General features: G+C 36.9%; 1 protein-coding gene across 6 annotated transcripts in view; it reads left to right on the plus strand.

Moving 5' to 3' along the window:
• LOC306877065 (TBC1 domain family member 4-like) overlaps positions 1 to 5,934 on the plus strand; it is a 34,346-nt gene extending 28,412 nt beyond the window's left edge. For 5 of the 6 annotated variants that reach the window (XM_079428599.1, XM_079428602.1, XM_079428601.1 and 2 more), the window contains 5 exons: positions 72 to 316; positions 1,223 to 1,382; positions 1,571 to 1,740; positions 2,771 to 2,947; positions 3,763 to 5,934. In XM_079428599.1, the coding sequence (XP_079284725.1) occupies positions 72 to 316; positions 1,223 to 1,382; positions 1,571 to 1,740; positions 2,771 to 2,947; positions 3,763 to 3,996 (986 nt within the window). In that variant the 3' untranslated portion in view covers positions 3,997 to 5,934. Of the gene's footprint in view, positions 1 to 71; positions 317 to 1,222; positions 1,383 to 1,570; positions 1,741 to 2,767; positions 2,948 to 3,762 lie in introns of all 6 variants that reach the window. The other variant, XM_079428597.1, reaches the window with a different exon arrangement.
• Positions 5,935 to 15,782: the final 9,848 nt, after the last annotated feature.

Here is a 15,782-nt window from a genome sequence, read left to right on the forward strand (position 1 = left end):
ACATGCACATCAGAATACTATTATATTTTTGACCCAGCACATTACTGAGGTGATATTTCCATACTTTCCAGGCCGGACATTCCCAACACACCAGTATTTCAGCACTCAGCTAGGAGCTGGACAGCTATCTCTGTACAATCTCCTGAAGGCCTACTCCCTGCTGGACACGGAGGTGGGCTACTGCCAGGGGATCAGTTTTGTGGCCGGTTTGCTGCTTTTGCACATGAGCGAGGAACAGGCTTTCGACACTCTCAAGTTCCTCATGTACGACCTGGGCGTTCGCCGACAGTACCGTCCCGACATGATCTCTCTGCAGGTGCGCTGTGTGTGTGAGAGTATCAGTTTTCACTAGTTCATGTTTTTCTTTCAGAACTGGTATGTTTGCTTAACTGATTATGTCTATTGTTAAATGTAGCAGGACTGGTTTTTGTGACAATTAACTGCATGAATTAATGCTAATTTGATGAACTGAATGTTATATGAATTACCTTTCTGTTGTATTAAAAACTAGATTATTAAAGAGATTGAATAAATTAAATGAATAGTACTTTTGACACATTTATTTAATATTATGTCAATTTTGTCGGACACTTTCTTTTTTTTATATATAAATGAACAATAAGCGAAACAAATGTTTACATGTTAGTTTATGTGTTTTAGTCATCATGGTGTTTATAAAAGCTTGGATCGCCATGTTTACATCACATGACAGGCTCAGTACTACTCAATTTCTTGGTAGCGCCTCTTTTATTGGACACTTTAATAAGTAAGTTAATAATAAATATGGTGGTGAATAGGGTATTGTTAAAGGAAGGGTATTGTTGATAACTGAAGTGTTTTTGCTTAATGCTACATCCACACCACTAGGTGTCAGTCTAACATTCAAAGCAACTGATTTATTGGCTGGTGAAACATAAATGAAAATGTAAGAAATATACTATTAGTGGCTGTAAATTTCACATCCTAATTTTGTTACAGAGACCAGAACAGCAAGTATTTTTAATACACTTGACTTGAACACACATTTGCTCAAGCGGTATGCAAACAGCCGTCTCCACCTCTTGTACACTGTTTCCTCCTCAGCTGTTAATGGTTATTCATCATCAGATGTGCCAATGTTTAATCCCGTGAGAGAGAGCCTGTCTCAGCCAGTCGCATTTGAGCCTGTTTAAAGTTCACTCCTCTAAGTGTGACTTTTTCTTCTTTCTCTCTCTCTCTGTAGATCCAGATGTACCAGTTGTCCCGACTGTTGCACGACTATCACCGTAACCTGTACACTCACCTGGAGGAGCACGAGATCTGTCCCAGCCTGTACGCCGCACCCTGGTTTCTCACTCTCTTCGCATCTCAGTTCCCGCTCGGCTTTGTTGCCCGTATATTTGGTATTTTATTTCCTACCTATCTATCTTGCTCAGATCTGAATGAATGTATGTGATGGGGTTCGGATGAACCTGAGGATAGTGGTGAAATGATCTTGTGTGTTATAATGTATGTATTTCACACATAAGTCAAGTATTGTAGCCAGTGGATAGCCTTTGACTCTTGTGCATGTATGTGTGCTGTGTGGCAGACCTCCTGTTTGTCCAAGGCACGGAGGTGATTTTTAAGGTGGCCCTGTGTTTGCTGAGCAGCCACGAGGGAGAGATACTGGAGTGTGACGGCTTTGAAAGTATTGTGGACTACCTTAAATCCACCATCCCCACCCTCACTCACAGCCAAATGGAAGAGACGATCACTAAGGTACATTTCAAATGGAAAAATTTCCTGCTGCATGTCTGGGGGTTTTGTGTTAAATGATTTATTTCATCCAAAAAAAAAAGAGAGATACTTTTTACACTTGAAACACTCATGTTACTCTGGCAGTTGGCACATAACTATGGACGTTTTTTGAATATCAAGATTTTAATATGAAATGTGATGTATTAAATATAAAAATAGTCTTCACTGGTTTTAAAATGGTCTACAGTGTGACCAAATGATTTTTTTTTAAATATTCATACAATGAATGTAAGGATATAAATAATATCAGTCATGTTATTTTAGCATTATTTATACACTATTACAGTATTTCATATTTTAGTTTATTTTTTATTTTTCATATTTTTAGTATGTTATTAGTTTCAGTAATTTTAATAAGGTAAAATTTAGAAATTTTTTCTTCAGTTTTAGTACTTCAGCTTAAACTTATTTACATTTGTATATAAACATTTTCATTTCCTTTTTTTAAGTTTCAGTTTTATCTAGTATTTATATTGTATTTCCTTCAGCTTTATTTCAGTTACTGAAAACAATTTTCAAGTTTTATTTTTACACTGATCAGCCATGATTTTTTTAACAACTCTTCCTTAAATTTAAAATATTTTTTTCTTTTTGAGATGCAAACTGGATACTATTCTGTAAATTAAGCATATGGCAAAAAGAGATCATGTGACCACTGTTTAATCTTTTTTTGATGCATACTGAATGCGGTTTCACATGAGATAGTAGGCGACACTGTGTTTATGTAGTATGCAATACACTAGAATACACTCTATTTAACCACTAGGTGGTGCAACTTGCTTTTCAAAAATCAACAAACTGTTTTGTTGATAAAGTTGAGCAAGATGACAAAAAGAAAATTAATTGACCTAGAATTTTTATTTCACAGTTTTTGTTTATATTTGGATATACTTTATGTAAAGGTATGTGTGTGAGTCTCATAGCATTTAATTTGAATGAACCTGTGCCATATTCTCTGAAAACAACTATCAGTATGAAATGTGGTCAGCAGGCAATCGAGATGGACATCTCCAAGCAGCTGCATGCGTATGAAGTGGAGTACCATGTCCTGCAGGATGAGCTGTCAGACGCTCCTCCACCATCAGAGGACTCCGATAGGCTAGATAAACTGGAGAAAGCTAATGCCCAGCTCAAGAAACAGAACATGGACTTACTAGAGAAACTGCAGGTAGATATTTAACAATATCACAGCATAACACAAGTAGTGGTTTGAAAAGCAGGCGAGTGTTTTGTACCTTTATTGCCAGTGTGTGGCAGCACAGTGCAAAAGACAAACAGCTTGAAACCTAAGATCTTTACAGATGCAACTCTTAGTTTACTACCAAAGAATATTAAAATGGAATTTTGGTTCAGTGTTTTACATTTCAAATAATGGAAATTCAACTAACAATAGCTTGTTGATTAATCGTCCTTAAGTTTTTATGAATGTGGGAGAATTAATTATCCTTGAAACTCCGTTAGTGTAAACATGTAACGTCACAACTTGCTTATCTCCAAGTTGTTCCTAAAAACAACCTGTTGCTTAAAATAAGCAAAACTAACAATTACTAATAGTATTAGTTGAGCCATTGGATCTGACTGACTACCCAACTTTACCCCACAGTTCCCATTTTTGGAAAATGCCTTATTCATTTATGTATTTGTTATTTTTGCCAGAATGTTTTTCCCCAGGAATTTCTCAGCGCGCGCACACACACACACACACACACCGACACACAGACACACACATATATATCTATATCTATATCTCAAAATATGTTAAAATGGAAAACATTTAATTTAAATTGTAATAATATTTCCAAATATTAATTTTTTTTAATATATTTTAATCTAACAAATGCAGCTAGAATTCTTTCAAAAACATTAAAAGGTTTACCAACCCCAAACTACCTCAGTGTATATGGTTACATGGAAAAATTGTGCATAGTTTCTTCACAAGATGCCCTCATTATTAATCCTCATATTTGGGTTTCTTATTAACAGGCGGCTCGGTTGAAGATTCAGACGTTGGAGAGCAGCGTAGAGAGCTTCCTTTCACGAGAGAGCAAGATGAAGTACCTGGTCCGTTCTCTGGAACAAGAGAAAGCTTCCTACCAAAAGATCATTGAGCGCATGCGTAGCAGTTTGCCATCGGATGCCATGGCTGAGGTGGAGATGACCCAACTCAAGTCCAGCACCAACGGGAAAGCCAAAGAAACTGCCTACAAAAAGCTTTGAATCACCACCCTACAGACTGATGTATCATATAGGTACATCAGTAGGGAGTTAGCCTGCTTCTTCCTATTTTGTGTTCCCATCATGCTTCACCTTTGATGGCATAATTGAGAGACACATTTGACGCTTTGCAGCCTCACAGAGAAAACTTGAAAAAAAACAAAAGTGTTTTCTTTCCAGCTAGTGCATTAATGTCCATGTGTGACTATACGCTCACTGTGAAGGTATTTTTTGACCTGGAACTCCAAACTAGGTGTTTGGTGGAAACCAAATATTTACCAGGTCGAACTTTTGGTTAAAATGCTTCACCTAAAATGCAGGCAGGAAGTGAAACCCTGTGCTGCTGGGTTTCCTCTGCAACTTACAAACAGTCCTGCTGTCCAGACTTCCCAGTTTGAGCTCATGGACTTCAAGCGAATCACTGTCTGAAAACATGAAGAGTAATTTGTCTTCAAACCATCATCATCGATATTGCACAGTATTCTGTGTATGCACTGAAGAAGTGTGCCTGAAGAACTTTGTGTTAGATACTATGCCATAAAAATGTGCGTGTGCAATCTTTGAAATGCAGAGTGTAATGGTCGCCTGGCATAAAAAAAAAATAATCCCACAATCCTTTGGGGATTTTACCATTGTTTGGGTTTCTTTTCAAATGATCACTTGTTTGTGTCGCCCCAACTGTCCTTGACAGACATCTGCGCAAATATTTTTGTAGTGTATAAGAGTGCAGGGGTCTTGACTTGTGTCGAAATATTCCTCTGTCGTGGAGAGCGGCTCACAAAAGATCTGTTATGATGATGAGAATCTGTCAGAACTTATATAGATATCAAATGCTAAAGCATTATTTCATTCTTTTTTTTTTTCATCAGACATTTGTATTACAGGTTTTATTTGATGCTAGTTCATTTTGGCCTTGGCATACAAGCCTAATAGAACAAAAACGACAGATGAGACATTGGTTTAAACCACATGTTCAGCTTGATGTTGGCCAAATAAGATTGTACATATACCTTAAGAATAATGACACTGTATTGGTCTCTCATCTAACCACATGAATGTGAAGCTAAAAAGGAATATCTACTTGAACACTCATTCTTGTTTGTCTGTTTTCAAATGATCTACATTTGTCTTGACTACACCGATCAGAACCTGCCACGTTTCGACAGTTTAATGAATGAATCACAATTGTAGTAAGATGATAAACTCTAATGTAAGTGTTGTTAAATGTAAGCAATAGCTTCTTTCTGCTATTCTATGTTCGAGTGAACATAATATGGCAAAAAGTGACATTAAGAAGTGTTAGTGCTGGCCTGGTAGGGGTTACCAGTGCCGTGAATATTTTAACTGAACACATTTATTTTAGATTTTGTTTTTTGGAATCATTTTCTTTTCAGAAATACATCTTTGACATTGCAAATTGAAAAGACTTGCATATCTTTGAAATTGTGAATGCGTATGGGCACGTTTAATCAAGGGCTGCAAATACATGACCTGTTCAGAGGAGAGTACATTCTAGCAATACACCGAAAGTTTAACAATGTGAAGGATGGGGGAGAAATAATTAATCGTGCAAGAAGACATTGTCCAAATTTTCAATATTTCTCAGTGCTATAACAAAATAGGATGTCTTCATACAAAAAAAATCAAAAATAATCTGATGATGCATTTGATACATCAGTCATTCTTTTTCATACTTTGTTCAATGTGCCAAAACTTATTGATCATGTTTCCATTGTCTCATGCCGCTGTTACTTCTCAACACCTCCAACACAAAGTTTTGTTGGACTACGTTTATTTTGGATGCACTTTTGTTTGCAGTGGATCTTTGGTCACCATTGAAAGTGTGTGTGCAGTGTGCTGACAATGTCTTGATTGTTTCTTTTGATTTTTGGCTAAGTTGTCAGGCCTCTATACTCCATTAAAATCAACTTTTTATACCTCAGTTTCCAATTATTGTTATTATTAGTTGTTCTTGCCAAGGTAAGCATTCTGTAAATCTACACTGAAGGAAAGACACAAGTCACAAGAGAGGAGTCTGTTGACTAGAGTCAGTAAGCAAACTCCTAGCAACCACATTGCAAGTGCTCAAAGCATTCAGAACATCATAGCAACACAATGGCAATCGCAATGCTCATTTTTGTAATTTTATAATATGTAACTAGACTCCATATAAACTTGAATAATGATGCATGATGATCAAAACTGCCATAGTTATTTTTAGTGTTTTACATGACAGATTATTTGCAATATTATGGGATTCATGGACATCTGCCAATAACATTGTGAAATGTCAGTCATACCGGTCAAATAAAAATATTCAGGGCTGGGAAGATATGAATGTGGTGTGTACGTTTACACCATCTAATAACTGAGAAAAACTGATTTATTTTATGCTTTTATTTCCATACTTGCATTAGATTTTCATCCTCACATTTGTATGAATATGAAATTCTATGCATTACTGTTTGAGGATCAAATAATGTGTACAATGACAAGGGCACCAGAATCCCTTTAAGACCAAAATATTATGACATATTTGAGCCAGTTTGCATTATTTTCTTGACTGTCCGGTAAACAGAGCCTCCTACAAAAAGTGTTTGAATTTCAAATTGAGTCCTATGATTGTTCCCTTGACCGGAGGCTGTTAAACAGCAGGTCTGAGACTTCAGTCATGGAGAGTTGGCTGTGTTTCTCTTTTATCTCAAGGCCAGTATTGGTTTGTAATACCACCACTATTTTGTGATGTATATTTCAGGCTTTTATAATGTCGCCATTGCAGATATGTAATACAAGACAGCCTGAAGATGTTTTTGGGTTAGTGAAGTCAACAAGACTGCATATTTCATTGATTGCTCTCTGAGGTGATGTTTGAATGTCAGTGGTGAATTAAAAGGTTGCTGCTATGTGCCCTGTTGTTATTAATGCATATTCAGAGGAGAAATAAAGAAGTTCTGCTGGTTTAGGGTAATATTGTAAAGAAATAATTGTAATGCACAATAATTTATTAAATAAATATTCTCAGCTGCTGTATCAGGTACTGTATATGCACAACAATTCAGCCCTCGATTTCTTTCTAAAAGAATGAACAGTTTTATTTACATTATACATAGATATTTAAAAAATTGAGTTTGAGTTATGTACAGTAAAAAAACAACAAAAAACTTGGTTTTAGGTTTTATGTAAATTTTTATTTACATAATATTATTTATATATTAAAATGTTTTACATTAAATCATTTAAAATGAAATGTAATTATTTATATTATGAGGCTTTTTCCATTTACTGTTACATTTATCACATACCACTGTTACTAATATATAGTTATGGCTGCTTACAGAATATAAAATAGAAAATCTGCCCTTTGTATTTCTAGTTTAATTGCATCTCTTATATTGAACAAACAAAGGTTTTTATTAAAATAATAATTCGTTATTATAGGTTTTACAGGTATTTATAAAGGGACAGTGAAAACCATACTGTATGGCATCTCAGGTACCTAGAATAAAAAAAGAATATAAAAAGCTACACATAATTACTTTTTAGACATATTATACATGTTTAAACAAGAAAGGACTTCTAATTGTCAGAGAGTCACCACAGTCACTGCAGTCTCCACCAACGACACTCACCAGATCCCAATCCCCTGATTTCTGCTCACCGCCACCTGTCAGCACTAATCAGCAGCACTATATCCCTGCACTCCTCCCGTTCACTCACTGTCTGGTCTCAAGCTTTCCATGTTGACTAACCTGACCCCCTTACCTTTTGTCTACTTACTAGTTGCTCCAGTGTTCCTATCCCTGTTCTTCCATGCTCTGCTGTTACCTCCGTATCCCCTGGAAAAGGAAAAAGGGCATTCACTCTCAGATAAGCCCCTAGAGACATTCCTGTTCCCCGCCTGCTTACCTGGACATTCTGCTCATCTCATTTCCCACTGCTACTACTCAATAAACCTGTTGATTGTTTTGCACGTACCTCTGTGTCTATCTGCTGACACTAATATGTCAAAGCTATGGATTTGAGAAATTTCAAAGCTTTTGCCTAAAATAATTTGAATAAATAAGTGTTAGGTATGACCTGTGAAAGTGTAATGAAAGTCTGGGTTGATTGTGTTCGGCCTGATAAATGTCTATGTTAATGCAAAAGAGCATCAGTCCTTTCACAACCACATTACTCAGAAGAATTGCAATTTTTGGCACAGAAAGTGGTGATATGTAGTCTTACAAGATAGATGGGAAGTTAGGCCCAATTTTCCTGCAGGGAGTAGACAATGACTCATTGGACCAGCTGAGAGATGGAGACAGCGCATTACCCACCCTTTTTTTTTTGATAAACCTCCTTTTGATGGAGAGAGGATGCAAAAATACCACACTTGGAGCATTGTCACAGCGCTTATCTCTCTCTATGAACAAAAGGCAGCATTCCGTATGTGTTCCCTGGTGAGGGTGTTTCCTGTGGAGGGGAAATGCCTGGACGGATCGTGGAAGTCAGTAGGGGATTGCCGCACAGAGCACTTCCTCTGCACAACCTTATCAGTGCTTTTTGTTTAATACCACATCCATCCTCCCACTCATAGAGATGCACAATAAAGGGCCGTATGTCAAAGGGTGATGAAGTGCTACAAAATACTAGCCGTCAAACCACTTTGTTTGAGGCATGTTTTCACTCCTCTTGTGAAAGCTGATTTCCAGTTTAAACAAAAGAAGATATTTTGAATAAACTGGTTTTGTGTAAAATGAATATACAAGTTTTAAATGGCCATTAAGTGAGAATTTTGTATTATTATTATTTTATTTTAGCCCTAACTGTCCTGCCAAAACTTTGACTTGATCACATAGATCCAAAATGTCAACTTCATGAGCATAAATATAGAAAACCAAAATGCTTTGCAATTTTAAGACAAATGAACAATATTAAGCAAGCTTGTCATTACATTAACCATTTGTAATGTTTTTAGTCTTTATCCCTTAGTGTCTCCCATGTTTCTGCAGTCAGTTATCAGAGCAGTTTGGGCTCATATATAGTGGAGGAAGAGCTGGAGCTGGCAAGGAGGTTAGATTTCATAGGGGGAGTCAGTGTGCTCCAGCCATATAAGGTGAATCTTATTGAATGGTTTGTGATGAAGTAGACAAGGGTTTAGAGCAGTAAAAACTTTAAATGAAAAAGAAAAAAAAAGTTGTTTTCAAAAACAACTATTATTTTGAGTGGTCTTTTCATCAAGTGGGAAATTTAGATGCCGGTAAGCTTCTACACACATTGTACACAACTATATACTTATGCTATAACAGCATCACTTAAATACAACCCTAATTTGTATTTTGATTAGTTACATGCTAAAAGCCAACCAGAGCCCCATATGGGCTATAGCTAGTGCACCTAAAAACCATTGAGAAAGCATGTAGCAATGGCATAGCAAACACCCACAACCCTTCTGTGACTTTTGAACAGGTAAGCACTACTGATTTTTATTTTGTTTTTCAAAATATAATATCTATTTTTCTATCTTCTATTTTTATGTTGTTTGAATTTCTGAAATCAGATTTCCTTTTCAAATGCTGAGCCTGTATATTGCTTTATTGTGATTATTTATGCAGGAATAATGATTCCAGCATTCACAGTAATTTTTCAAATATGAGCTACATAATACAAGATGCAATAACAGTTTGAAGACTTCAGCATAATTGTTTAATGATTATATGAACATAGCAATTCTAACCAATCTTTTTAGGGTTTTTCACACTTGAAATCCCTTAAGCAAGTTAACCATAGTTTTATTATAATAAAAGTGCAGAAACTATGTTTTATGGCATATTGATTATCATTTGTACAACCATAGTTTTACTACAGATACTATGGTTAAACTATGGTTAGTGTATCAAAACAATGATTAATTTGTGGTTACCATGGTTTAACTATAGTAGCCATAGTTTTTTGGTTTTATTTGTAGTAAATCATAGTTAATTTTCGTAAGGGATAGTTAAACCCTGAGTCTTTCTAAAAACTGAATCCTGTTTCACATTACAGCTCATAAATTACCCAGGGTTAACAATTAATCCTGGTATAAAGTGACCTTTCACACATTGTACAGTTCTAAACCTGGGGTAAATGTTCTTGCATATCTGCATTACATTACATTTAGTCATTTAACAGGCGCTTTTATCCAAGCTACTTACAAATGAGGACAAAAGAGAATCAAAACCAATAAAAGAACAATAATATGTAAGTACTATGACAAGTCTCGGTTAGTCTTACGCATTATACGTAGTGTCTTTTATTTTTTTTATAATAAATAAAAAGAGAACAAGTCGAAAGAATATAAAAAGACTACAGAACGTAAAGGACTGATATCAAGTTTGTCCTGAATGGACTACAAAGGTAAGAATTAAATGGCCTTTTCTTTACTCCAACTGACGTGTTTTCCAGCACCTTTTGCCATTTTCTCCTCAAACACTAAAACAACTGTTTATACAAAACCTGTATTAAAAGTTTTGCATAAACATCAACCAACCAATCAAAATGGTGTGCAATTTGATGTGCAATTTCCATGAAATAAAAATGAACCCTATTTTGTAAATGCATGTTATAGGGTCTTATTGTGAACATATATGTTTAATTATTTTGTAATGTAATGTAATCAGCAATATTCTAGAAAAAACAATAGACTTTTCTAATTATTTAGTCCGCCTAAATTCCCAACTCCCAAAAATCAGCTGCAAGCTTGCATTAATTTTTATATACAACGCCTACATATCAAATATAGAACCAAGTCCCCTGCTTGATATTTTTTCAATAATGAGTGTCACACTCGGATGTAGGGCAGCACGGAAAAAAAGATCTGTTACTTCTGTTTTATTGTTACTTTAGTACAAAAAACACCTATTTATGAAGTATCTTGTTTGTGTGTCTACATTGCACATGTGCACTGATAAGAGTGGTGGCTCAGGATTTGGAGGTTGTGCTGTGCTTGGAAATTGTGCACAGAGGCCAGGTGACAGAGGTGTGCAGAGAGCTGTAGGGGGCCGGTATTACCAAGACGCAGGTGTACTCTGGCCTTGAGAGCAAGGTAATATCTGCCCGTATCCCAGAGGGGCTCGTCCTCACTTCCTCATTCAATCTCCACTGACTCTGATCTCACCATATACTCTATCTTCTATGCACGGGCACTGCATGCTATTGGAACTTCATACAGATAGTGATATAGATATGCATCAGTCCATTTATTTAGGTATATATTTTATATTTGTCAAGAATTTGCAGCAGCTCATTAGATTATCAGAATGGGCATTTCACAGTCACAGCACATTTTAGAAGCAGAAGACAGATGCTCAAACACAAAGAGAATTCCTCCTTGATATGTATCACAGCAGACAATGTGTTCTTTGAATGCAATCAGTGTTTATCCTAGTGTACCTGTCAAGGCTTCTTTCCTGCCTGGAGGCCATTTGCAAGCCACACTTCCACTTTCATCCCCCAGCTGCCGGGCGAGCTTGCAGCTAATCCCAAAAGACCGGCTGCAACGTCCCCAGGAAAATCACTGGGCTTACCTGATCCAGCACTGAATTAATCTCCTTCCCCTTTGGGAGGGGAACAAAGCACAGTTTGGTCCAGGAGGGACAGTGAGAGCAAGGAGGGAGGTTCCATGCACATCCTCTGCATTGCACAACGCTTACACCCCCTCCCAGCTGGTGCTGCCTGTGCCACCATGTATCACATCTCCAAAAAAAGCTGCTTTTAGCTATTTTTCTCATCTCTTTATTATTTTTTGTTGAGGAAACTCGCTCTTTAAGGGCCACAGGATGAGCAATTTTAGTTTACTGTGGAAAAATAGCATAAATTGTCATGTCAATGTGGTAAATTGATGAAAACTACCTCAATATAATAATTACCTGAATGCTTCATTGCTTTTTCCTCTCACAATGTTACCGTTGTGGGATCAGATCACCTTCACAGTACAAAGCTGCCAACACAATTATGCTTTTAGAGATATTTATAACAGAAGTTATTTTATTGACAGTAATTTTATTGTTATTTTCTTGTTTAGCGCAGTTGCCATTGCTAGGAAACGCTTGTTTTGTTTACTGTGTTGAGCCTTGCTGAAATCGCGTTTGGTCTCGTACTGTATCGCATATCTTGTCAGTGTCTGCGCTTGCTTGGCCATTTGTTGTGATAAACAGGAAAGTGTGTTCAAGCGCCAGCAGAAGACCGTGTAAAGAAATAGTCTTTGAGAGAAGCAGTCTACTAGCGGAAGTTAAAATCAGCTCGTAAGTGTATTTACTTGTCTCATTAGTGTTTAGCGCAGTTGCCGTTGCTAGGAAATGCTTGTTTTGTTTACTGTGTTGAGCCTTGCTGAAATCGTGTTTGGTCTCGCACTGTATCGCGTATCTTGTCAGTGTCTGTGCTTGCTTGGCCATTTGTTGTGATAAACAGGAAAGTGTGTTCAGCTGAATTCAAATAGTGATTTGTTAGACGGGTATAAAAAAGGTTATTATACCGAGGCAGCGGTTGCGGCAGCTGTCGTGTGAAGCCCTCCTTGTGTGAAGACCGAAGAGTGTAAAGACCATCGACTCTACCGTGCGACTCCACCGGACAGGGACACCGGCAAGGGATATAAGTATCGCTTTTTATTTATTCTCTTTCCTACTACGTTTCACTTCTGTTTTAGTTTTTATAACCAATTCTTACTATGTGTTTTCAGATCAATACTATCACTACCACTCGCAAACCATGCATCACACACTGTAGACAGCGCAATCCTAACAACCTGCGCACTTTGCCTATGTCTTCTAATACATTACTTTCTTTTTCTATTGGTCTCTGGAATTGTCAGTCTGCTGTTAACAAAGCTGATTTCATTACTTCCATTACTAGTCATTCAAGGTTAAACCTCATGGCCCTGACAGAGACCTGGATTAAACCAGAAGACAATGTTACACCTGCAGCACTCTCCAATAATTTCTCCTTTTCCCACACCCCCCATTTGACTGGAAGAGGTGGAGGTACTGGTCTGATCTCTAATAATTGGAAATTTACTGCTCGGATTTACCATCTCTGAGTATCAACAACTCCTTTGAATCACATTCGGTTACTATTACCTACCCTCTAAAAATCAATTTTGTAGTTGTTTATCGTCCTCCAGGACCACTAGGTAACTTTGTGGAAGAATTAGATTTATTGTTCTCAACCTTTCCTGAGGATGGTACTCCCTAGTTTTACTTGGAGACTTCAACATCCAGATAAACCTCAGGCTGCAGACTTCCACACTCTACTTGCCTCTTTTGATCTCAAAAGAGTGTTAACTACAGCTACTCACAAATCAGGCAACCAAGTGGACCTTATTTACACACGACACTGCTCCACTGATCATGTACTGGTTACTCCACTGCACACCTCGGATCACTTCCTCCTCACTCTTAACCTCAACATGATTCCTGACACATCACATACCCCTCCACGTGTCACTTTTCGACATAACTTGCGTTCACTCTCACCATCCCAGCTATCGGCTATGGTTTCATCTTCGCTTCCTCCCCCTAAACCACATGTGTCAAACTCAAGGCCCGCAGGCCTATTCCGGCCCGCCACATCATTTAATGTGGCCCGCGAAAGCATATGATTGTCTTAAAAAAATAAAAATAAAAATTCTATGCTGCTTTATATCGTAAATTATGAGATGCGTATCAATACCACAAGATTCTGCTTCTATTTGGCATTCTCTTTATACGCTGAAAATGACTTTGGTGTGCATATGATACAAAACGGTTAGGATTAGGTCTGTGGGGTTTTTCCGTTGATGAAGACTTCGTGGATGGCTCAAAGGAATAATGACAAATGTCCAGAGTGCATTATAGCCTGCAAGAGTGCAAATCTCTCTGCTCACAGGTGGATTCCCATTCATTCTCACAGAAAACGGACGCGCTCTCTATAGGTCAGAGGTTAAACGTGCGCGCTCAAAAATGATCTTCTCTCCTGAATTTAATGTTGCCATTAGCGCAACCTGGAGTGTGGGTATCCACCAGCAGAAACATAAATTGGTGCATATGCCAACGAATGTAAATCAGTATTTAAATAGCATAACAGTATTAATGTACCTATCGGTCTCGCATGTGTCCCACATTGTCTGGTAAAATCACATCTACTGTCCTGAAACAGATCTATAGCCAGGTGGTCACCCTAGCGCAGAGTAGTAAAATAATTAGGCCACTAATTTGAATCAGTAAATTTTAACGAAAACAATACATTATAAAAATAAAAAGAAGCAGTTTTTTGCGATCAGATCAGCCGCCGGTAAACTCCTGGAATGTCTAAGGATCCAGAAAGTGAATGCATTCAAACAGTAAGTTCAAAACCGCTCTAATGCAGAGAAAACAGCCGATTTCACCAGAGATGACAGAGCTAACAGTAGGCCATACTCACGTTCAGGTGTCAGTAAAAAATAAATAAATATTCAGCAAGCTATTTGGCTTACAAGCAGGAGTGGTTTATACTGGATGCTGGCTATAGGTGTTTTAGATTACGCAGTAGTCAGTGGTTTAGTAATTCTGGAACAGTCAGGTCAAGGTAGTTCGTTTAGTGATCTTTTGGCGTCCCCCTGTGTTCCTGTTTGGTATCGCAGATTGCCTTGTGCTGTAAACTACTAAATGTAATGTAGAAATGTTCATTTTCTGTGAAACTGCTTTGCAACAGTGTATTATGAAAAGCGCTATACAATGTAAAAAAGAAAAAGAAAGTTGAGCCAAAAGTTGTTGCCTTAAAATTTTAAGTTGGCTCAACTTTTTTTATTCACAGTGTACAAATAAATGTGAATTGCAAAGAATTTTAATTAATTGATTCATTTATTTATTTGTGACATTATAGGCTATATATTCATTGCATATTATGAAAATTAAAAATAATTTTTTAGTACTTTAGTTTGCACACAAAAGTCAATTTCTGTATATAAATCGCACATCAAATAGAAACAGAAATCATGCTATTGATACGCATTTTCATGATACCGGGATCATTTGTTTTGTTTTTTTAAATGCCATATCTGTCACAGGTTTTTAGCAGTGCACAATTATTTGTTGTACCATTAATGTAACAAAGTTTTTAACAAAGTTAATGTTATGACTTGTGTTTGATGATATTTGTTTTTGTTATTTACTTTGTTTTATGGAGTAATGTGGATTTCTTAACCTGATAAATTAAAAGGATTTATCTTAAAATAACAAAGAGTAATAACATACTTTTACATCTATGCAAATGCATTGTTACATGTCTGGTGTGCAAAACAAAGCGCACGACGAAGGAGTACAATCAAGATTTATTTTAATAATCCACAGACTGAGCAGGGCACAACCAAACACCAACCCAAAACAATAGCAGACAAAGGAATATGGGAGAACACAGGCTTTAAATACTAAACACAACACAACATGTGTGGAGCTAATTAACTAATCAGGGCAACTAAAGAAAACTAGGTCAAAGGAAGATTAAGGCAGGAGGACTAGGACACAAACAAAAGTCCATAACTGTAACATGCATATACAATATTTGTAACTTAAATAACTAATAATAATATAAAGAGACAGTTATTTAACAATATGTTAAGGAGTGGTAACATTTGTACAGTCTTACAGTTACAACCGGCCCTTTGATGGCAGCCATAATGTTGACGTGGCCCTCAGTGAAAATGAGTTTGACACCCCTGTACAGTTATCATCTCTTGATGCTAACAGTGCTACTGATACTTTCTGTTCTGCTCTGACATCTTATTTAAATACTTTCTGCCCCTTATCTTCCAGGCCAGC

This window comes from Barbus barbus (assembly GCF_936440315.1).
Source record: "Barbus barbus genome assembly, chromosome: 11".
NCBI classification, from domain to species: domain Eukaryota; kingdom Metazoa; phylum Chordata; class Actinopteri; order Cypriniformes; family Cyprinidae; genus Barbus; species Barbus barbus.